The 24,039-nt window shown below is 37.3% G+C and overlaps 1 protein-coding gene across 1 annotated transcript in view; it reads right to left on the bottom strand.

Moving 5' to 3' along the window:
* Positions 1-5,290: 5,290 nt before the first annotated feature.
* The window catches only part of TYW5 (tRNA-yW synthesizing protein 5), a 29,483-nt gene continuing 10,734 nt past the window's right edge, over positions 5,291-24,039 (bottom strand). Inside the window, exons 3-8 of the mRNA XM_006861998.1 lie at positions 15,518-15,587; positions 14,664-14,708; positions 12,140-12,277; positions 8,265-8,352; positions 7,754-7,870; positions 5,291-5,557 (exon numbers count right to left, since the gene is read on the bottom strand). Of these exons, the coding sequence (XP_006862060.1) occupies positions 5,301-5,557; positions 7,754-7,870; positions 8,265-8,352; positions 12,140-12,277; positions 14,664-14,708; positions 15,518-15,587 (715 nt within the window). The 3' untranslated portion in view covers positions 5,291-5,300. The remainder of the gene's footprint in view (positions 5,558-7,753; positions 7,871-8,264; positions 8,353-12,139; positions 12,278-14,663; positions 14,709-15,517; positions 15,588-24,039) is intronic.

The following is a 24,039-nucleotide window of genomic DNA, read 5'->3' as shown; positions in this document are numbered from 1 at the left end:
AACAAACAACATCCTTTCACCATACTTAATCTGTGTGCTGATCAATAATATGAGAAGATGGATTATATCAACATGGCATTGAGATTGAAAGGAAAACTCATTTACCTGAAATATGCTGAAAGACACAACCTTGCTTGCTGGAAGCAAAGAGGACTTGAAATACTGATAAAGATTAAAAATTATAGCCTTCAGTATGGATGGTACATTGATAAAAAGGAAAAAAATTCTCACAACTGGATTAATAACATGATAAATGGAGAAAAAACTGAAGCTGTCAATGAGTTCATTTTGTTTGAATCCACAATGTTCATGGAAGCAGCAGTCAAGAAATCAGATGACATATTTTGTAAATATGCTTCCCAAGACCACCTTAAAGTGTCCAAGAATAAAGATATCAGTTTGAAGGTTCTGGTGCACCTGACCCCAGCCATGGTATTTTCAGTCGCCTCATATGCACATGTAAGTTTTGCACTGTAGAGGAGTTAATGCATTTGTGTTATGGTGTTGGAGAATACTATTACAAGCACTATGGACTGCCAGAAGAACGAAGAAGTCTGTGTTGTAAGAAATAGAGCCAGAATGTTCCTTAGAAGCGAGGATTACAAGAATTTGCCTCTTGTGCTTTGGAGAAGAAAGAACATCATACTTGGTAAAGTGGAAGTTCAGTGAAAAAGAGGGAGACCCTCAATGAGATGGAATGACATGGTGACAGCCAACAGTGGGCTCAAAGTTAACAATTGTGAGGCTGGCCCTGGACTGCATAGTGTTTCATTCTGTTGTGCATAGAATCTGATGAATCAGTAATGACAGCACTTAACTATAACAACTATGAGGCTGAGTCAAAATATCTGCACTCTAGCTGTAGAATTTAATCTTTTTAAAAAGACAAATACATAATTTTTTGACATAATCTCCTTGCTTTTCAATACTTTGTCCATCAACAAGCTTTCAGATTCACTCATTAGAAAATGTTTTAAACTGAGCTGTGAGCCATGACTACACTGCTGTCTTCACTTCTTCATCAGAGATGGACGTTTGTCCTCGAAGGGCTGCTTTCAGGGAAACAAGAAGGAGAAAGTCCAATGGAACAAGATCAGGATTATAGGGAAGATGCTTTAACACCTCAGAATGAACTTTTTGCAGTGTCAACAGTATAGGCAGAAGTGTGTGGACCTGCATTGTCATGCAAGATCACAACGCCCTTGGATAACAGTTGTTAAGTGCCAGTCTACTCATAGTGACACTGTATAGGGTTTCCAGGGAGCAGCTGGTGAGCTTGAACCGCCAACCTTGCAGTTTACACGGCTTTGCAGTCTGGTGCATTAACCCACAGTGCCACACCAAGACTCTTCGTTTAATCTGGAATTTAGCTTTCAGCTCTTTATTGAGTATCTCACTGTAAGGAGGAGCATTGTTGATTGTTGAACCTTTTTCCAATAGTGTTCTAATACTGGCCTTTGAGAATCCCAGAAAACTGTACGCATCAATTTTCCAGCTGATGGTTGACATTTGAACTATTTCTTGGTTGGCGATTGAAGATGTTTCCATTCCATACTCTGCCGTTTATTCTCAAACTCAGTGACCAATCCCTGTCTCATCACTAGCAACGGTTTTTTAAAAAGCAACTTTTACCTTCAATTATTGGTCCAGATTTTGTTTGCAGATGTCCAAGTGCTTCTGTCTATGCTTTTCCATGAGTTGTTTTGGTACCCATCTTGCACAAACTTTTTGAAACCCAATTCTGTTGTGGCGCCATGGCTGATTCGAAAATGATTTACCAAATAATCCATTGTCACTCATCTGTTTGATAGAATCATTACGTGTGTGCTCAATGTTGTCATCAGACATGGACATAGAGGGGCATTTTAACATTAACTGAAGTTTGGATAATTTTTGACTCATCTTGTACATTAAATATAATGATAGGGAAAATTATTTTAAAACTTCTAAGGATATGTTTGGTAAGGTGGAGGGTAAGAGAAAAAGAGGAAGACCCCCAGTAAGATGGATTGGCAAAGTGGCAACATCAGTGGGCTCAAGTGTGGCAACAATTGTAAGGCTGGCCCAGGATCAGGTAGTGTTTTGTTCTGTTGTGCATAGGGTCGCTATGAGACAGTTACTGACTCGATGGCACCTAACAACAAATACAAAGGGCTCATATCTAGCTTTCTAAGTAATATAGCAACAGATGCCACATATAGTGTCTCTTATCAGATAAAGAATGTAATTAAAATACAAGAGCTAACGGTAGCCTTGGCAATGGGTCTGCCCTTAAACTGTCACCTAACCCTATACAGGGTCACAATGAATTGGTATCAACTCACTTAACAGCGTTCTACTGTGGCACTATAGGATAAGCATTGGATTCCTAACTACAAGGTCTGCAGTTCATACCTAACAATGCTCCTCAGAAACCCCATACAGGGTTGCTATGAGTTGAAACAGACTTGAGGGCATTGGCAACATGTACGTGTTTGGTGTCTTGGTGTGGCGCTGTGCGATAAGTACTGAACTGCTGCTAACTGAAAGGCTGGTGATTCAAACCCTCCAGTCACTCCTTGGAAACCCTCTACAGGGTTGCTATGAGTCGGAACTAACCCAACAGCACTTAACATGTTTGTGTTCTTTCTATTTTAATAAGGATGTTTCAGTAAGGCTGTCTTACTTGCCTAAGGTCTCGTAGTTTGCTTCATCAACAAACTTAATTAAAATGAATATTTGGTGGGGAAACATCTTTATTTTTAGGTTTCCTACAGGATTCTGGAGACTTTTTTTTTTTTTTTTAATGCTTTTATTGTGAATTGAGTGATAGTTTACATGGGAGAACATCAAGTTTGCACTCAGCCAATCGTATTTTGTTTCATTGCAATGATTACAATCCCCTCCATTCATCATTGGTTGACAGTATTTGCCTCTATTCCCTCTTTTTGATGTACACAAAAACACGCAGCTTTTCATGCGCAGGGTTTTTCGCCACTCTGTTCCTCCATGACATGGCTTCTGATGTTGTTGCAATGTATTTATCAGAGCCATCATGGCCCCTGCCACCCGATATTCCTTTCTATCTCACTCAAGTGTCTATTTTACAATAGTAGGCAAGGGAAACCAATATCCATAAGGCAGTCAAGCATCTTAACATTATTTCCCTCCTTTACCCATTCAGACTGTGCCTCAATCCCTGTATCACAGAGCCCTGTTGTTCCAAGGTAGAGTTAGTTATCACTATTTACCTCTATCCCACTTAGCCCAAGTGTTCTACTGTCTTCCTTGTTCTTCCACTTCCTTTTGGGGTTTTTTTAAAAAAAAAAAAAGCTTTTTGAAAAGCCAACTTTATACTCTGCAAAGTAAAAATGTTTTTTTCTTTCTGAAAGAAAGCAAATCATTAAAAGTTGTTTATTATCCTAAACACTAACCTAAGATCAAAATCTAGTATTAGATCTACTAAAGGAATTCCTTTTCTAAAACTTTTTCACCTGTGTTGGCCTAAATAACTTCTTTTCCCATAGATACCTAGGAAATTCTGAATTGCTTTTTTAGTTTTTCCTTTATTTGCAATGTAATCTTTTTACATATGAAATTAGTCCAACTCTGAATACAGGGGAGATGAATTGTTACAGACTGTTGAGTTGGTTCCAATTCATAGTGACCCTATATAGGGTTTTCAAGGACAGCTGGTAGGTTTACACTGTTGACACTGTAGCTTGCAGTCCAGTGCTGCGCCTACAGTGCTACACCAGAAGTCTGAGTAAATGGATAGTCTTCAATGTTTTTCCCCCAAAATTAAAATGCCCTTAACTCATGTGCTCTGAGATCGCTTCACATGGGTACATTTGTCTTCACTAAACATATTTGGGCTTTCTTCAGCAACATTGCAATGTAATTACCAAGTACATAACAAAGAATGGCACAGATCCACACACAATGGCTCATTGTTTTTCAACGACAACAATATTAGGGTCTCTTATTTATACATTCTAGAAATACTAAAAAAAAAAAAAAACAAGTGGAAGTATTCAGTGGAGAGATTTTCAGTTATGCTAGAGCTAAATTAAGCATGAAAACTGATTTGAATATTTTGTAACATTCAAAAACTGCAGAAAGGGGCAGACGTAGGCAAGAAAAATCAGTAACAGATTATTAAGCATTTGGACAAAGAACAGAACTACTAATCCAAAGTACTATCAGCTTAAACCAGTGGTTCTCCATCCTGATAGCTATCAAAACACCTGTGACATCTGTTATACACTGATACTAAATACCAAACACACTAAATCAGAATACATAATTTTGGGGCCCAGGCATCTCTAAGTTTTTAAATGTTCCTTAAAAAATTCAGATTCTAAGCAAATGTACCAGGACTGTTGGTAGTTTGCCTTTTTTCCTTTCTTTTCATAACCCTCATTTTAAAAAGTATACGTTCTGCTCCCACATTTACCTTAAGTACCTCAGAGGAAAGCCCTAGTAGTAGTAGACCAGACTTGACCGAAATGCTATTCCATAACCTTTGCCAGTGGCTGGCACAGGGATGGGCAGATCTAGTTCCTTGGAGCAATGAGACCCGAGAATTTGCTAAAGAATCCTGGGAAAGCTTTCTCATACTAATAAAGGGTTCCTGGAATCCATCCTGACTCTTCAGCTGCATGCAAATGAAGACACACATGACCCCAATTGCTATTGGCAACTATCCTGTAACCACGAGGGTAGTCAGCCTAATGATTATGCTAATACTGTGGTTGAAAGGAGAAGGGAAAAAACAAAACAAACTTAGGTTCTTGGTGACATTGGATTAGAAACATTAAGCCCATTCTACCAAAGATTTCATTTGTCATGAGTCAGTGCATTTTCTTATTTTTAAGTAAAGTTGAATTTTCAGTTATTTGCCCCAGAAAGCTAGAGTGGTATCAGTACAGTATTATTTCAACGATAACACTATGTATCAAGTAGAAACCACACAAACATGGCTTCATAATTTAATACATAAATTGAGATTTATTTATCCTAACAAAGTGAATTTAAAGAAATACATCATAATGCTTCAGTATTTCAGTTGAATTTTATTAAAAGTTTGCATGCAGTAAATCGACCCAAACCAAAAACACAACAAAAAAGACAACCCACTGTCATTAAGTCGATTCTGACTCCTAGTGAGACTATGAAATCTTACAGGAACAGAAAGCATCATCTACCCTCCATCTTTCTCAAAAAGCGGCTGGATTTGAATAGCTGACCTGTGGTTAGTATCCCAAAACATAACCCACTAGGCCACCAAGGCTCTTTTACATCAATTAGTACTGCTTTATTTATTCTAAGTTCTTGCTATAGGCTTTGTCTTGAATGTGTAAAACCATTCGCCGAGCATAGAAGTCTCTGTATTCCTCTGGTAATTCAGCCAGTGTTTTTAAGGCTCTATCCAAAATTTGTGCTGCTCTTGATGCTGCTGTAAGATCTTTGTTTCCATAGGTATCTGTCTTATCATAGCATTCAGGAGGAAGGTGCTTCCAAAAGACATTCACTCCCACTCCAAACTCTTCAGAAATTATGTTATGGAACCATAAAGCTGGAGAATGTTTTTTAAAAAAAAAAAAACAAGTTAAAAATAAAACCTACAGTTAAAAAAAAAAAAAAAAAAAAAACCAAAATGTCACTGAAATATCACGAATTACATATAGCCAATGTAAGAAATAATTCTTGTAACCATCCCTTCGTTAGCACACTCCCAGCTTTTAACAGAATCATTTTAACTTTTGTGAATTGCCAACCAATTTAAAGTGTCAATAACACAACCCTTACTTTTAAAAACCTTTGGAAATAGCCACTTTTCCTTTTAACTTGAAAGACATAATAAAGTTCTATTTGCTTTATAGTTCTCTGATTTGGGACTGTGGTTTGTGATACTTGTTTACACTTCCTAAGTAATGCAACCACATCAAAGTAGTTTATTTTTTGTACACAGAACATTTCAATGATTTGAGGAGGATCTTTGGCCTTTTCTGATGCAGTACAGTAATAGTGTACTTTTGTTTTCAAAGACTTCCTGTTCAAGACGCAATCTGGTTCTCTAACTTGCTTAAGTTTTCATTCACTGTAGTTTCCTCAGTTTTATCTTTCTGATGCAATTGTAATTATATTTCTTTCAGCTTCTTTATAATAATTATATGAATATAAATCAAATATTTTGGCGACAGAAGGGATGACTGAACTTTATCATATTATATATCTAGTTACTTTTTACTTCCACTAGAAAGTTTCTTTTATTTCAATCGAATGTAAACATTTTCAAAAAGATTCTTGTAGGTGCTACAGGAGTACTAAAGTGACATTACAATATAATAAAGATGAAATAATCACATTAAAAATATTTAATCTTCTGAAATGGAGAAAGGAAGAATTACAAGATGCTAAATTTTAGAAACAAACTCATGCTAAGAATGCTCTAGGAAAAACAAAAGCTTAAATATTTTGATTTGCATTAACTAGTTTTCAAACAAGGCTTTAATCTTAACCATTCCTTCAAAAATCTTTAGTTTCTTGAACTCAATATAATCAGTGAAAAAGATTACCATGCTATATAAATCTAAAACTACAACTTTTGTTATGTAAATTTTCAAAAATTCTACACAGAATAAGGGAAAATTGTATAGCCCTTAACCATGCTTTCAAGATGAAAAATTTAAAAATTCAAGTATAGGTTTAAACAATGGCATTGCCATTTAAAGATTTAATGTGCTGGTTATTTTCAAGGAATTGAAGTGTGAGAAGGCAAGGTACCAAGCCTTCATAGGCAATCAGTCATACCAAGGGCAGTCATTGTGTTAGGCCCACTGGAGAACACAAAGACTAACAAAACATGGTTCCTTATCCTCAAAGAATTTTAATCAAGCCCCAAATGAGACCATATTTTTAAATGCTACTTTTAAATTTGCTTTTATGATTATTAAATATTATTATGATCACTAAATATTAAATTGAATATGAGAAACTTGAGGGGGGTCTTCAAAGAATTCATGGGAAAATTCCCTTTTAATTCCATGAGCTTTTTGAAGCTCCCTTGTACAACTAAATAAAGAGAAGTACTTAATATATTCCTTGAATCTTAGGCTTTTTATAATATTCAGTTATTTACTTTTAAATATTAACAAATGTTAATTATAGTCACTTTGGTTAGTAACAACATGTAAATTTTATGAATTTTCAAACTAACAATTATTACCCAAAGAAATTAAGTCACATTAACTAAACCTATTAAAAAGAAAAGTAATGCACACAAAAGATAGAACATATTTAGAAGATAAATTCTTGGTATAAAACCTCTAATGTAGGTTGGTTTTACAAAATATTTACTACTTATTGGTAGACATTTAAATGACATAGTTCTAAGATACACAAATATTTTAGAAATGCAATGATAATGGAAAAACAAATAGGTGCAATCTTTTCCCAGATAGTGTCTTGCTTGATGCGATTTAATAATTAAGATAATATATTTACATCATTGGTTCTGAAAAATAAAAATTTGTCTACATGTACATGTATATAGTTTAAACATCAGAGAGACTGAATCAAAATTAACTTGAGGTCACCTAACAACACCACTACCACCACACTTTAAACATACACACTTGTGTGTACAGTCTCTTACATAAGACAGGACACATGAAACAATTACACTTTTGTCCTAAAAATTCACACAAAGGATGAGTGACAGAGTACAGATTTTAAAAAACAACACACTACTTAGTTTTAGAAATCTTACCAGGAATGAATAACACATCCCCAGCTTCAAGGCAACATTCATATCTTCTAGCCTTGAGAAACAGTGGATATTTAGCTGAATCTGGTTTGTCTATATTCAGCACTTCTGATTTCGTACCTAAAAAGTTCCAAGAAAAGGGTAATATAAATTTTTAAAGTTAGCAATTTAAAAAAAGCAATCACAAATACAAATTTGAAAATTTATTCTTTTCTGTACAATTGCTGAACCCACATGGTGAGAACAATTACTAGTCTCCTGAAACCTAAGACAATTTTCAGTGACCCATCCTCTCATTATGACCAGTGGGACTCCGTAACGTAATTAAGAGAACCTGAAAGATCTCATTCTTCTCATAGCGCATCATTATGTGTGTACACATACACAATGGTGAGCACAATACATCATCATTAGGAAGAAGTCTGAAGATGTTTTATGGAAATAGAATTCTCAAAAGAGTAACTAAATACACTGGATTTTAAAAATATGAATGTAATAACAAAAAAGAACAAACCTGACAAATATAAATACTGGGCATCTCGAGGACTGAACAGTACAACACGCTTTTTTCCTGTCACTTGTATTAAGAAGTTATCCATAACCTAAAGACCAATAAGAAGTTACAAAAAAACAGTATATAAAATTCAAATAAACAAAATTAATAGTATTACACATAATTAACTGTAATTCCTTTCCTTTAGCAAAAATGACTTTTTCAGGAAAGACTTGACGTATACGTCCTAAAATGCTCGTAGTAATATTCTACCCTAACAATAAAACTATTTGTACTCCACATAGCACTATGCCGTTATAAAAAGTTCTGCAGCTTTGCCTGAAAATGGAAAGGTCAAGTAAGCCATTAGGAAACCTGGAGTCACGGAACTATTTACCCTGTCCCACAATTAACCAGCAGTGAGAGTAGTTAAACAAATTTAAGACTTTCCTTGGTTAATATTTATTTCACTTATCTGTCAAGAAATGCTATAACCATTGATTGAAAGCACTGGGAAAATACAAGGTGCTGCTGTAAACACCGCTCAACTCTTTCAATATATGGACTATCATCAGCCTGTTATCGAGTCTGACTCATCGAAACCTTAAAGGACAGAGGAGATCTGCCCCATTAGGTTTCCAAGACTGTAAATCGGCCTCATCTTTCTCATGCAGCAATGGGTGGGTTTGAACCACCAACCTTGGTTAGTAGCTAAGCACTTAACTACTGTGCCACCAACCCCAAACACAAACCCACATTGATAGTCACTCACAGTGACCCTGTATAGGGTTGCTGAGGCTATAAAACTTTACCGGAGTAGAAAACCTCATCTTTCTCCCATGGAGCCATTGGTGGATTTGAACTGCTGATCTTGTGATTAGCAGTCCAATGCTTATCCTACAGTGCCACACTAGGACTCCTAATTGGTTATTGTAGTTATTGTTAAATGCCGTCGAGTCTGTTCCAACTCATAGCAACCCAGTATAGAGCTTCTGGGGAGCAGCTGGGGAGCTTGAACCACCAACCTTGCAGTTCAAACCAACCTTGCAGTCTAGCACATTAACCTACAGCACCACACCAGGACTCCAATTTGGCTATAAGTATACTGATTTCTAGACTCCTGGTATTTTGCTATAGGATCAGCACTGGCCTGTGAACCACAAGGTTGGCAGTTTAAACCCATCAGCTGCTCATCAGAAACTTTATACAGGGTTGCTATGAGTCGGAACCAACTTGATAGCACTTAACAACATACTGATTTCTAAATTACCTTATTAGGAATATAATCTAACAATTTTTTAAAATGTACTTTTTAATGGAGCTTTTGACTTCTGTATATGCAAGGGTATACTTTCTTGCTACAAATTGTGAAACATGAAAAGGTAGAACCACAAACTTCTCAGATACAGAATTAAAAAGTCTACTGAGCAAGATACATTCATGATTATTAAACATATCCCTTCTACCTAAGCGGGTCTCCTTTAAAACTAATCTTTCAAAACTTACTTGGTTTGGACCTTAACCTTGTATTTATTGTTACCATTCTTTGAATTTTAATTTAAGAAAGCATTCTGATATATTTCTTGATAACTACAGGTAAAAGGGAAACTACTTAAAATTCAACTCACAGTAATGGAATATAGTTAAAAATGGATTTGAGTTACCATATCATTTTCTCACCATGTTGTTCATGTAAGACCTTTACAAAACAATATGCTAAGATTTCATGTCTATTTCATTTAATCATAGAGTTAGTTACTATGTTGAATTACTAAGGAGATCCTCAGTTGAATAATAAAATACATGCATTTTACATAATAGTTTGATTTAGAACTTGAAAAAAACAAAACAAAATCCTCTTATTCTTTGGAAACCTATTAAGTATTGTTTTAGCTTTCTAATTTCTCCCAAACCACACAAAATATTAATGTTTTAATGCTTTAAAAACATTTATATGTACGTACATATACAGATACATACACATCTAAGCAAATAAAATTATTACACTCTAGAGAAAGTAAGTAATCAAGATCAATAGTCTATGCACCTTGCTGCCCTACAAATACAGTAGACATCTGACAGGGGATATTATGTTCTATGGTCTTCAACTATCCCCCAATTCTTACAATTCTCTACAAGTTTTACCTTTCCCCTTAATAACAGTTCCATCCAGAGTACATTATTTATACAAATTCATACTACAAACTTATAGATTTTTCTACCTTCACTATTTTCCCCATCTATTTTGTGGCCATTTTGCACACAAAAAAACTCTTCATAAAAATTAGTATAATGAGAGTTAATCAAAAGTAGTTACTAGGGTTCCAGTTCATACATGCATAGGTTTATGAAAAACAAAACCTGTCTCTTTGATCAGTAGAGAGAGCTGCAAATGAGTTCTCTCAGTAGTACACCTGTCTTAGTCTCATTGTTAAGCGCTGTCAAGTTGGTTTCGACCCATAGTGACCCTGTATAGGTTTCTGAGGAGTGACTTATGAGCTTGAACTGCCGATGTTGCAGTTCAAACGACTTTGCAGCTCAGTGCATTAGCCAACAGTGCCACACTGGGACTCCTTAATCTCATTAGGGCCTTCCAAAATAAGGATACTTTCTGTGCCATGGGAAAAAAATGATTTTGAAGACAAAGTTTCAACAAAACTCAGGTGGACATCTTCTCAAATTATTAAGCCTTGCAATAAACAGGAATGCTGCTCAACTTAAAACATTATTTTTAAATGGATCAAACATTTTAAGAACGGCCAAGAGACCTCAAATATGAGCCAAGAGAGAAAACTATCAAATCGTGACAAATGAAGAAATTGTGGAATCCAGAAACTGGATGAAGACCATAGGATTACCATTGATGTACTACTGAAATTAAGATATCACATGGTTTGGCATTTTCCATTTTAAGTGAACATCTTGGGCTCAGCAAGCTTTGGGCTTAATGGGTGCCAAAAGCGTTGCACAAAAAATCAGTAAGCTCAAAGAGGTAATCTCTCTATCAGTCTTTTAAGCAAGATCAAAGCTAATGAAGATGATTTTATGGAATAAATCTTAACTGGGGACAAGTCTTGGATTTATCACTATTATCCAGGAAGCAAATCCAATCAAAATAGTGGCTTCCAAGGACATCTACAAGGCCAGTTAAATTCAAGGCAGAGAGGTCAGCTCAGAAGGTTATAGCAACTTTTTGGGAGATACAAAAGAATATTGATAGATTTTCTTAAAAGACACAGGATGCTCACAGGACATATGAGGAAGAAGTTTTAAGAAAATTGAAAACTGCATTGGTGAGAAAAAGGCCAGCAAATTTGCGCTGAAAAAAATACCGGCTCATTCTTCGAGCAAGGGCTGTTCTATGAGAATTTTGTTGGGAAACCTTATCCTACCCTTTGCCCCTTCAGACTTCTTTTTGTTTCCCAAACTCAAAGAAATTTAAAAGGAATATGATTTGAGTCCCCCGAAGCTACTCCTAACTACTGTTTTGATATGATACAAATTGATTCTTCAGTGAAGAATTCTTCAGGGAAAAGCTAGAGCGATGGAAAAACTGTCTTCAGAAGTATATAGATCTAGATGGAGGGCAGGTCGAGAAATAATAGCTTCACATTTTGGTGTTTTTGTTTAATAAAGATTTGTCGATTTTATGACAATACTTTTTGACTTATTCTTGGATACACGATGATGAAGCAAGAACAAGACCACACAGAAATGCAAATGTGAAGTACTAACTAAATAATTCACTAGCACATCACTACCTTGCAGAACAATCAATTTCAAAACTCATGTTTCAGTAAATTGTATGTCAAAGATTTTTAAGGTAGCTTACAGAAGTTGAAACTCAAAATGTTAAACCTTTAAGTAGTTCTAGATTTCACTTTTATATAACATACATCATAGTGAGTCCAAAGTTGTAATCCTGGTGAGCTAATACGAAAAACACTGGAAAAGAATTGCTCCTCTCTGAAGAAGTCTGGGAACTTAATATCACCTTCTAATAAAGGAAACTGCTTTCTGATATCTGCAACATCCTGCATTGAGAGAAACACAATAATGAAACATTCAAGAAAAAATAATACCAGTAAAGTTTAATAGTAAACTATTAAATCTGATGGACCTAAGACTGCCATCAGATCCCATAATGTGAAGTAACGATAGGGCAAAACTTGGTTTAGTGCTAAAAATACTATGATGTAACCATCTGCCAACACATGAGCTTTCAAATGAAGTCACAACAGACTGTATAAGAGAAATGCAGATTTAATAATATCACTATTGTTACGCTCAACGTGCTTCATTAATAAAAAAATCCTTCATTTAATCAAGAATTATACAACTGTTATCTACTCTAATACTATACATATTAAATTCAGGAGTACACAACTTGAGTGCCAATGACTGTATTATAATCTCTGGGTTTTATTATGGAAAATGATAAAAGGGAGAAAGTAAAGAACCAAATGGTAACATATATAGAAAATAAGTCATTTTAGGGACCAACCACTTCTTGACACTGTGGCCTGTTAATCTGTCTCAGAATACATAACAAGGCATTCATAAGAATAGTGCTTATAAAATATATTCACTTCTACTGTCAAAGTGGATTATTCAGGATTTTTAATTATTCTGGATTAAAATTAGTTAAATGTTGTTGTGCCATTGAGCCATTGTGACTCATAGTGACCCTGTATAGGGTTTCTGAGGGAGCACCTGGTGAGTCTGAACTGCCAACCTTGCATTTCAAACTTACCTTGAGGTCCAGTGCTTATCCTACATTACCTCACCAGGACTTTGACATATTAGTTAAATATGTAAATATTCACTAGAAAGGATTTCTTAGTTGTGTAGGGATTCAGTATTTTTTTTACAAACAAATGACCAGTTAAAGATGACTTTAAATACTAAGATTCTATAGGATTCCTGGTGTGGTGCTGTGTGTTAATGTGCCAGACTGCAAATCCGTTTGAACTGCAAAGGTCAGTGGTTCAAGCTCACCAGCTGCTCCTTGGAAACCCTATACAGGGTTGCTATGGGTCGGCACTGACTCGACGACACTTAACAACAACAACAACAACAGTTGTACTACAGGAACCTTTACATAGACCAAGAGGTAGCCGCTCTAAGAGAACAAGGGGAGGCTGAATGGTTTACAATCAGGTAGTGTGTCACGGTTGTATCCTTTCTCCATACTTATTCAATCTGTATGCTGAGCAAATAATCCAAAAAGATTATATAAAGACTGTGGCACCAGGATTGGAGGAAAACTCATGAATAACCTGCTACATGCAGATGACAGAACTTTGCATGCTAAAAGACAAGAGGACTTAAAATACTGATGAAGATCAATCTTTTAGTATGGATTGCACCTCAATGTAAAGAAAAAAAAAATCCTTACAACTAGACCAATATTGTTGTTGTTAATTATTGTGGAGTCGGTTCCGACTCATAGTGACCCTGCACAGGGTTTCCAAGGCTGCAAATCTTTACGGGAGCAGAAAGCCTTATCTTTCTCCTGTGGAACAGCTGGTAGTTTCAAACTGCCGACCTTGAGGTTGGCAGCCCGATTTGTAACCACTACGCTGCTAGAGCTCCTTACTAGACCAATAAATAACATCAAAACAAATGGAGAAATGATTGAAATTGTCAGACTTCATTTTTCTAGGAACCATCAAAACTCATGGAAGCAGCAGTAAGGAAATCAAAAGAAATATTGCATAAGGCAAATCTGCTGCAAAGAAGTCCTTAAATTGTTCAAAAGCAAAGATATCAGTTTGAGAAATGAGGTGAGTCTGAACCAAGTCATGGTATTTTCAATTGCCTCAGACGCATGTGACATATGAGACACTGAACAATGACTAGAGAAGACCAGAAAAGAATCAATCTAGTTGAATGATGGTGTTGAAGAACACTGAGAGTCCCATGGACTGCCAGAGGAACAAATCAGTCTGTCGTGGAAGTACAGCCAGAATGCTCCTTAGAAGTGAGACCGTAGAGACTTTGTCCCTCATACGTGCACATGTTATCAGGAGGGACCAGCCTCTGAAACGGGACATAATGCTTGGTAAAGTGGGTCAGCGAAAAAGAAGACGACCCCTAATGAGATGGACTGACATAGTGGCAGCAATAATGGATTCCAAGGTCACAAAAGCTGAGGAGGTACAGGACCAGGCATTGTTTCCTTCTGTTGTGCATAGGATAGCTATGAGGTGGATTTGACTCAATGATATCTAACAACAACATAGTTCCTACTGAAAACTAAGTAATCAACTTTAAAATCTTCTTTTTCAGGGCAAAAATCAGTGAAGAAAGAATGGAAAAGAATAAAACAGGTTATGTGTCACACAGGAAGTGCAAAAATTATAGCACCAGTTAACATATTTAGGTTTTAATTTATTATTTTATATTAATAATTTTTACCTTTCTAGGATCTTCCCCAAGTGACCGTAAGTAGTACTTCTCATCCTGAAACATCCCAAAGAAATATTCAATCAGCATTCATTTAAAAACATTGTTGTTGTTGTTGTTAAGTGCCATTAGGTACAATGAAAAAAAGGAAAGAAATAAATTTAAAAATCGAATCCAGATTAGCAATTTTCTAAAAAATTCCATTATCTTATCCTTTCTACTAATGCTCTCTGGTGGCCGTATGAAGAACTAACTGTTTTTACATGTTTTTTTGTAATAGTGAGTTGATCCATAAAACATAAAAATAAATTTCCTCAACGGTAATGTTTATTATGGAGGTTACATGCAAATTATTTATACTCAAAATTATTTATAATGCACAAAGCTGTATTTCCTACTTGTATAACATGCATGATCTCAAAGTATTTTGAATGCCAACCACAAACATCTTTAATGTAATACACATGTAGAATAAGAAAATAAAATACACATTTAATAATTTTTTAAATTTTCTGGAACTGCTATTAAAAGCTAACATTTAATGAATAGTTTTCTGTGTGTCTGGCACTGTGCTAAGAATTTTATAGCATTTATTTAATCAATCCTCACAGAAACCTTATGAAGCAGTTATTGCTATTATCTACATTATTTATACATGAGTATACTGAGGCACAGAAAAGTTAATCTGGCTGAAATTTCAAAGCTAATGAATAATACAGAGAAGATCTCTGGTATATCAAGCAAAACCTTAAGAATGGCTACCAGAGAAGTCTACAGTTCTTGTATAGCTAATGTTCTTTCAAAAGAAAATCCATTTAGCATACAGACACTAATGCTCTCAAAAGAAAATGTTAAAAAATAATTACCTCTGAAATAAAAAATTCTTTATGCTTTTCTTCAGCTGCTCTCTGGACCAACTTGTCAAAAGGTAATGTTCTGAAATCAACAAAAGAGAATCCGTGGACTTACTAAAAAATACACTACTGGTAGCATAGTGGTTATGAATCGGGCTGCTAATGTTCAGCAGTTTGAAACTACCAACTGTTCCATGGGAGAAAGATGAGACTTTCTGCTCCCGTAAAGATTTACAGCCTCAGAAACCCTGTCCAGGATTGGTATGAGTCGGAACCGACTCCACAGTACATAACAACAAACAACAATGCTTGTTCTACTTATATATACACGTTTGTGTGTGTATAGCTTGTTGGTTGGATTTGATCTCATGTCCATAATTTTTATTATACCTATTATGTATAATTCAGGAGTCTTGGTGTGGCACTACAGGATAAGCACTTGACGGCAAAGTTGGTTAGAACTGCAAAGTTGATGGTGTAAACACATCAGTCGCTCCTTGGAAACCCTGTACAGGGTCACTATGAGTCGGAACCGACTCGACAGCACATAACAACAACAAATGCGTAACTCTAAATTTTCCCCAAACTCAGTTGTTGTTGTTCAGTGCCACTGAGCTGTGTACAAGAGAAAGAAGTGTGCTATTTGACTTAGTTTGTCTGAGATGTTAGAATTAAAGACTTTCCTATCTATGGTACATATAGATCCTGCTCCTATACCAATATTGCCTATTCCAAGTTACAGATGGGAAAATGTTTCCATGCTATTGAGTTACCTTTGGAAATATGCAAAACTTTAGGCTCTGATTGTTACCTTTTCAAGTGTCAGGGTTAAACAAGTATTGGAGCAAACCACTGATGTTACTTTGGAAGCAGTAGTAGGCAATGGTCATATGGAGATGAAGCTCATCCTCTTCCATCTTCACTTTTTGGCAAATTCACAGATTATAGAAACCATAATAACATTACTCTCACCTACTTTTATCACCCTTTGTTATTTTAAGGCTTCCAAGAGCTCAATTGAAGTGATCAAATTTTATTCTTCAAAATTTCTGCCAAATGACTACTTCTATTCTGGTGAATGGACTGAACGAACAACTTAAAAGCAGTTTCCGTTTTCTTTACCTTACAGTCTTGAGCCTAGAGGACTATCTTTTTTTCTGAGTCCCATTTTATCTCTTCAATGTCATAGTATTGATAGTAAGTTACTTCCTACACGAAGGTGGTACCTCTTCAGTACTCCTAGACAATGCACAGTCCTCAGATGCATCTAGGTCAAAACCCCCTCCTCTCTCCTCCAGTCTATCTCTGTTTTAATCTCTGAGTTAAGATTTATCTTCTCAGCATCACCACTGAATAGCTTTCCATTTGAAGTCTGTACTGGCTAGGTGAGAAGCCCTGGTGACACACTGGACTGCTAAACGTAAGGTCAGTGGTTCCAACCCCTCAGTCGCTCTGTGGAGACAGATGTGGATATCTATCTTTGGAAACCCTATGGAGCAGAGTTTAGCTCTGTCCTACACGGTCCCTATGAGTTGAAGTAGACTAGAGGGCACTGGGGTTTTTTTGTTTTTTAATGTGGAGGTGGGAAGAAAGGGTGAGCAAAACCTTTCTCTTGTTTTTTTATTTTTATTTTTTCATTGTGAATTATGTTAGCTTACATGGCTGAACATTATCTTTACATTCATCCTATCATATTTTGTTTCATTGCAATGATCACAATCCACTGCATGCATCATCAAACACCCCACATGCCTGCCCTGTGGCTGCCAGCACACAGCCCCTTTCCTTCCCTGAGTTCAGAGTCCCCAGCCTCTCCTTCTGTCCACATCTCTGCCTCCATCCCTAGTGTCACTGCCTCCCCGGACAGGGTCTCGCACTTCACTTTTCTCCCTGATGGTTCCAGGGATCTCAGCTCCTGGACTACAAAATCAGCCACTCCCCTCCTTTTGTTACCAAACATTTATTTTAACACTCATTGTCAGACCTGATAGCAATCATTCCCTATTGAACCACAGGAGTCCTTTACCCCTTTTATCAACCCCATCCAGACAGGTTGGAAGCAATTCAGTGGAGGTTCAACCTTTCCCTATATCCTCTGGAACTAGGTTCCCTATTGAATGCTTGTAAGCCAGTCACTTCTTGCCTTTGTTGTCCCCCCATTTTGGGTAGCCAATATCTAAATTCCCAATCCTTGTTGACCCTGTATACCACGGGGGTGGGAATGATCCTCACTGTAGAGATTTATCTGCTCCTTTGTAATACTGCATCCACAAGCATAGGTCAAGTTCATCCACTTGTAGTGGGTTACTCCTTTTTTCCCCCTCTTCTTTCTTCCTCTAGTCATATTCTGATCATCTAGCCATTGATGCCGGGTCAAATGAGTACTATCTGCAAGTGTGGGTGTTCTTGTGCATCTCCCCTTACTTCATATCAGCTGGATGCTTCACACTCCGTTCTAGTCCTCTGGGGCCATATCTCTGCCCCTGGGCCCAGTAGTCCCTAGGTCTGCTGGTTAACCAGGTCTCAATTCAGGTTAACAGGAGTCTATTGAATGTGGCTGGACTTAGTTCATAACTTCATTTCTGTTTTTCCCCATTTCTCATATCGGTGACCAATGTGGTCAGCAGCAGGACCATATGCCTGCTAGTGTATTCCATTTGAGTTTCAGTCTTAGAAGGGGGTTTGCCTTGAGGGGACCTGACCACTTGCCTTGATGGCTCCCTGGGGAACAACTTGCTTGTTCTTGTAGTAGTCAGTTGGACTGCTGTTATTGTTTTTTATTTTTTTCTGCTGGTCTTTTGTTCAAGAAGTATCTTCTGTTCTTCTAGCTACTCCAGACTGGTCTGCTTGTCCTTTCAAGTGGAAATGTCCCACCTCAGAAGATTCTGGATGGGGATCAGGATTCCATCTATGGTCTTATGCCATGCAAAGGCTCTGCAAGGAGCCACCTTCACTGGGTAAGTTCTAGCCCCATTTTAGGTATTCTAATCAGTTACAGGCTGAAGACGGACTTACAAGCTTACTCTGGTGATGTTTCTGACTCTTCTTCTCTCTCCCCTTCAAGTGTCTATTTTACAATAGTAGGCAAGGGAAACCAAGATTCAAAAGACAGGCAAGCATCTTAACATCATTTCCCCACTTTCTCCCATTCAAACCATGTCTCAATCTTTGTATCCATGAGCCCTGTTGTTCCACGTTTGTGCTTACATCATTATTTACCTCTGTCCTATTTAGCCTATGGAAACCTGCCTAGCTATTCTCCCATCCGCCTGATTTTTCCTCTCCCCTTCTCCTTCTAGTGTATGTTTTCCCCCCAGCCCCCCCAGTACCCAAACTATCCTGTGTCTATTACACACCCTGTGCTCCACCTTCCTCTTCCTCTCCCTCATGCCACCTCATACACTCTGGTAACCAACAAAAATATAAAAATTTTAAAATAAAAGATAATTTTCCCCCCTTTTAGTGTGGGTGCTTTTTCTTCTACAATAATGGACCTATGCCGTATTTCTCCTTTTGTGACTGATTTCACTCAGCATAATGTCCTCAAGGTTCATCCATGTTGTGCGGTGGCTTGCTGCTTCCTTGTTATTCTTCAGGGTAGCATAATATTCCATTGTGTGATTTAAAAAAAAAAACCTTTTTACTGTGAGTTGAGTGAAAGTTTACAGGGCAGATAATCCATTTTACATTCAACAAATTATATACCTTGTTTCATTACAATGATTATAATCCCCTCCATGTACCATCAGTTAACGCTATTTCTCTCTATTCATTTTAGCTGTTTTGTGTTTTTTTTAAATACTCAGTCATGATAATTTACACCACCAAAGGGTACATTCTGCATGTCTGCCTCCTGGCCAAAAGACTTTCTCTTTATGAGGTAATAATTTTGGGCTTACTTCCCTAACACTATTTTCTTGAAACATACTACATTTAGATAAATGTGAAATGTCAGTTGTCATATCAAACAACATTATTTATTATAAAAACAATCCTTGATTGGACTTGAAGGCCTGTCAATGGACTACAGTATACACTAGGCAGCAAAGCATTTGGTTGCCCTGTGTACAGTGTAACTCTTTTCAATGAGTATGTTCCATGGAGGAACCTGGAAGCTACGTGTGGAACAGGGGGCTTACCTAAACTCGGCTATTTCTGTGTCAATATTTAATTGCTTTACAACTAAGCTGTCATTTGACGAGCCAAAAAATGGTCTCTGAACAGGTGTATTTCTACTAATCTGCTGTCTTTCTAGCATACCATTCGCTGTAGCCTTCTGCAATGCTAAGTGAATCTGATGCCAAGTTTTGGACTGTTGGGGCAAAATACACTTGAGGCCACTGCCGATAACAGGAGTGAAGCAGGTCTCAGCCATCTACTCAGACCAAGGTAGGTACTATGTCTATGTGTCTACTTCTGTAATTAATTTCTGGTCAATTATTATCAACAAGTTTACTTGGTATCCTCCTACTCTTTGTTACTAGTATAGTTGCCCAGGCTTAGCTTTGTTACTAGGGAGAACCCAGAAGTGTTTCAAGACCTCTACGATAACAGAGTAGGACGATGACCCTGCAAAAGCAGACAGAGCAGCTCAATTCAGAGAAGCAGAACTTAAGTGCTTCCAGCAACTTTTCCCTTTGTAGTGCAGTTGTCATAGCTTCTGCAGATGCAAAGTGGAGCAGATGACAGACACGAGGTCTTACCTAACCTATGTAAGCTTCAAAAAGCAGGGCATCTATTCTCACAATTATTTAAACTATCATTCTTTGGAACTGGCAAGCTAGACAAGTAAGGTAGGGAGTAACACAGACTTGTTAAAATGATGGGTTCTAGAAGTGTCTGGAGCAAACATGGTGGCAGAGAGTAAACTGATGCAGTAAGCTGACCCCCTGCAACAAAGACTTGGGAGACCGTGTGAAACAGATATAGATGGTGATCCTGGAGCCCTGAGCATGAGAGGATGGAACAACGAAGTAGACTGAGTGTTGACTGAAAGAGGAAGCTGAATAGGAACAGTGGGAAAGTACAACCACAGGCAGACGGTAGGCTGATGTGGACCACGTTGGCCATCTTGAGCTTTTGAAAGTGGCTACTGATATGGAGTCCTGGTATGGTGCTATGGGCTAATGCGTCAGACTGCAAAGTCGTCTGAAGTGCAAGGCTGGTGGTTCAAGCTCATTAGCTGCTCCTTGGAAACCCTATAAAGAGTCGCTATGGGTCGGAATCGACTCAACAGCACTTAACAACAACAACTGATACAGTGGCCTGCAGGCAAAGGACACAGCTGGAAATTGGTAGCAAGGGACTGCAGTTTTCCCATGTTCCCTCCTGGTGGCCGGGGTCATGGCCAGTCCCTTCTGGGGAGCCTCTGCTCTGGCTGAGGTCAGTTATAGCGCCCCTGCTTCTGGAGGGGCATGAGCCCACCATGAACTAAGCTACACAAACAGTGAACAGACAACTAACTGTACTCACACTTCCGGTCTTTACCTATCACAGTCACGGGAGTCAGGTGGTGAGTGCCTAAGAATACACCAATATATAATCACCAACAAATATAAATACGACACACCACAGTGTCTCCAAGAAAGCAAGAGTGTCAGTTTACACAAAGAAACAAGACTGGGTGTCTCAAACAAGTGGCCAAAATACAGTTGGAAAATATAACGCCAGAGGTGGTATCAGAACTACCTGGTAAGGAATTTAAAAAGAATGTTCATTAGGCAATATCAATGGACTGAGAGAAAGATGAAGAAACTGACAGATGAAATCAAGGAAAACATAGACATAACTATGGAAAAATTAAGGAAAAAAACTGACAAAATAGTTAGAAAAATAGGAACCATAAAAAAACAGCAATTAGAAAGCCAGAAGATTAACATTAAAACTTCATAAATAGATTATATATACTGAAAGGGCAAAAAACCAGAATTGAACCAATGAAAAAATGAATTACTGAGCTTGAGAAAAAATCTCTCACTATTCATCTGTTAGAGGAACAATTAGAAAAAAACAACAAAAAAATTTGAAGAAAGCCTGAGATGTATGTGGGACAGTAACAAGAGGAATTACTTATGTGTGACAGGAATTTCAGAAAAGAGACAAAAGAACCCATAAAGAATACTGTCCAAGAGCTGGTAGAAGAAAGCTGCCCTAATATCATGAAAGACAGGAAGATAGCCATTGAAGAAGCTGAACAAACTGGTATAGAACAGACTCCAAAAGAAGAACATCAAGACATATAATAAAACTTTTCAAAACAAAAGACAGGGAAAGAATCCTGAGAGCAACTCAGAAAAATTAAAAATTACCTACAATGGAGAACTAAAATACTAAGCTCTGATTTCTCAACCAAAAGCAGGCAAGACAATTGGGGTAACATACATAAAACTCTAAAAGAAAAAACTGCCTACCAAGAATCATATATTCAGCAAAACTATCCATCAAATATGGTGGTGAAATTAAGTCATTTTCAGACATGCAAAAATTAAAAGAATTTATAAAAACCAGACCAACCTTATAAAGAATACCAAAGGAAGTTCTTTGGACAGAAAACCAACAGCAGCAGCAAATAACTTGAAACTAACATACATGACAATATCACCTAGACTCAACCCAGATACAGAAGTATGCAAAACCCCAAAACAACAAAAAAACCCAGACATGTAAGACTGAAAATGGAGAACCAACCAGAGACACAGTAATAACAACAGCAAAGTAAAAAGATAGAATAATGTAGTTTACAGATCTTCCAAATGAAGACTAAATCAAATAGATTTCAAGAAAAAAAATAAAACTGTAACACTAAAAACCTAGATCAAGCCTACTCCTAGCCCTAGCCCAACCCTTACCCCTAACACCAACCCTAGTTCTAACCATTGTTGTTGTTATTAGGTGCCATCGAGTCAGTACCAACTCATAGTGACCCTATGCACAACAGAACGAAACTACCTAGTCCTGGGCCAACCTCACAATTGTTGCCACGCTTGAGCCCATTGATGCTGTCACTTTATCAATCCATTACACTGGGGGTCTTCCTCTTTTTCTCTGATCCTCCACCTTATCAAACATGATATCCTTCTCCAGTAACTGGTCCCTCCTGACAATATGCCTGAAGTATGAGAGACGAAGTTTGGCCATCCTGGCTTCCAAGGAGCACTCTGGCTGCACTTCTTCCAACACAGATCTGTTGGTTCTTTTGGCAGTCCATGGCACTTTGAACATTCCCCTCCAACACCATAATTCAAATGCATCAATTCTTCTACAGTCTTCCTCATTCACTGTCCAGCTTTTGCATGCATATGAGGTTATTAAAAGTACCACAGTTCTAATCATAAGCAAAATCCTAGATCGAGCGAAGAGCTAGTGAAAAAAAGGATTCTAGGGAGTCAAAAAAACTTGGTTGTACTGGCTTCTTAATCTTGACAAAGTTTCTTAACTTTTTTAGGTTTTTATTTATTATGATTGAGTGATAGTTTACATGGGAGAACATTAGTTCTACACTCATTGTTTCATTGCATCATCTCCATGCATCATCATTCAATAGTATTTGCTTCCATTCCCTCTGTTTATTTTGGTGGGTGGGGGGATGTAGACAAAAACACTCAAGAATATATAATCCTTTAACCAACCAAAGGGCACATTCTGCAAGCCTGCCTCCTAGCTGCTAGCACTCAGTCTTCCTCTATGAGTCTAGAGTCCTCAGCTACTCCCTCTCTCCATGTCCTCATCTCTGCCTCCTCTGAACATTTTTAAGCCTCTATTTTCTTTTTCTTGGTTGAAAGCTGAGAATACCAGAAAGATGTTACCTGTGCTTTATTGGCTATACAAAGGCTTTCAACTGTGTAGAGCATGACAAGTTATGTACAACATTGTGAAGAACTGGTATTCCAGAACACTTGATTATGCTCATGAGGAGCCTGTACATAAACCAAAAGGCAGTCATGCAAATAGAACAAGGGGATACTGAATGTTTTAAAATCAAGAAATGTATGTGCTAGAGCTGTATTCTTTCACCATATTTATTTAATCTGCATACTGAGCAAATAATCAGAGAAGCTGGGTTATATGAAGAAGGGCATAGCATCAGGATAGAAGACTCATTAACAACCTGTGATATGCAGATGATATAATCTTGCTTGCTGAAAGCTAAGAGGACTTAAAATATTTAGTGATGAAGATCAACGACCACAGGCTTCAGTATGGATTGCACCTCAATGTAATGAAAACAAAAACCCTCACAACTGGACTAATAAATAACATTATGAAAAATGGAAAAAAGACTGAAGTTTTCAAAGACTTCATATTGCTCAGCCCCACAATCAACACTCAGGGAAGCAGCAGTCAATAAATCAAAGGATGTAGTGCACTAGACAAATCTTCTGTACAAGACCTCTTAGAAGTATCCTAGTGCAAAGATATCAGTTTGAGAACTAAGGTGCACCTGACCCAAGCCATGGTATTTTCAGTTGCTTCACATGCATACGAAAGTTGGAAAAGGAGTAAGGAAGACCATAGAAAACTTGATGCATTTGAGT

Source organism: Chrysochloris asiatica, unplaced genomic scaffold (genome assembly GCF_000296735.1).
Source record: "Chrysochloris asiatica unplaced genomic scaffold, ChrAsi1.0 scaffold00045, whole genome shotgun sequence".
Classification (NCBI taxonomy): Eukaryota; Metazoa; Chordata; class Mammalia; order Afrosoricida; family Chrysochloridae; genus Chrysochloris; species Chrysochloris asiatica.
The sequence above is the reverse complement of the archived record's forward strand: the minus strand, read 5'-3'. Positions and strand labels throughout refer to the sequence as shown.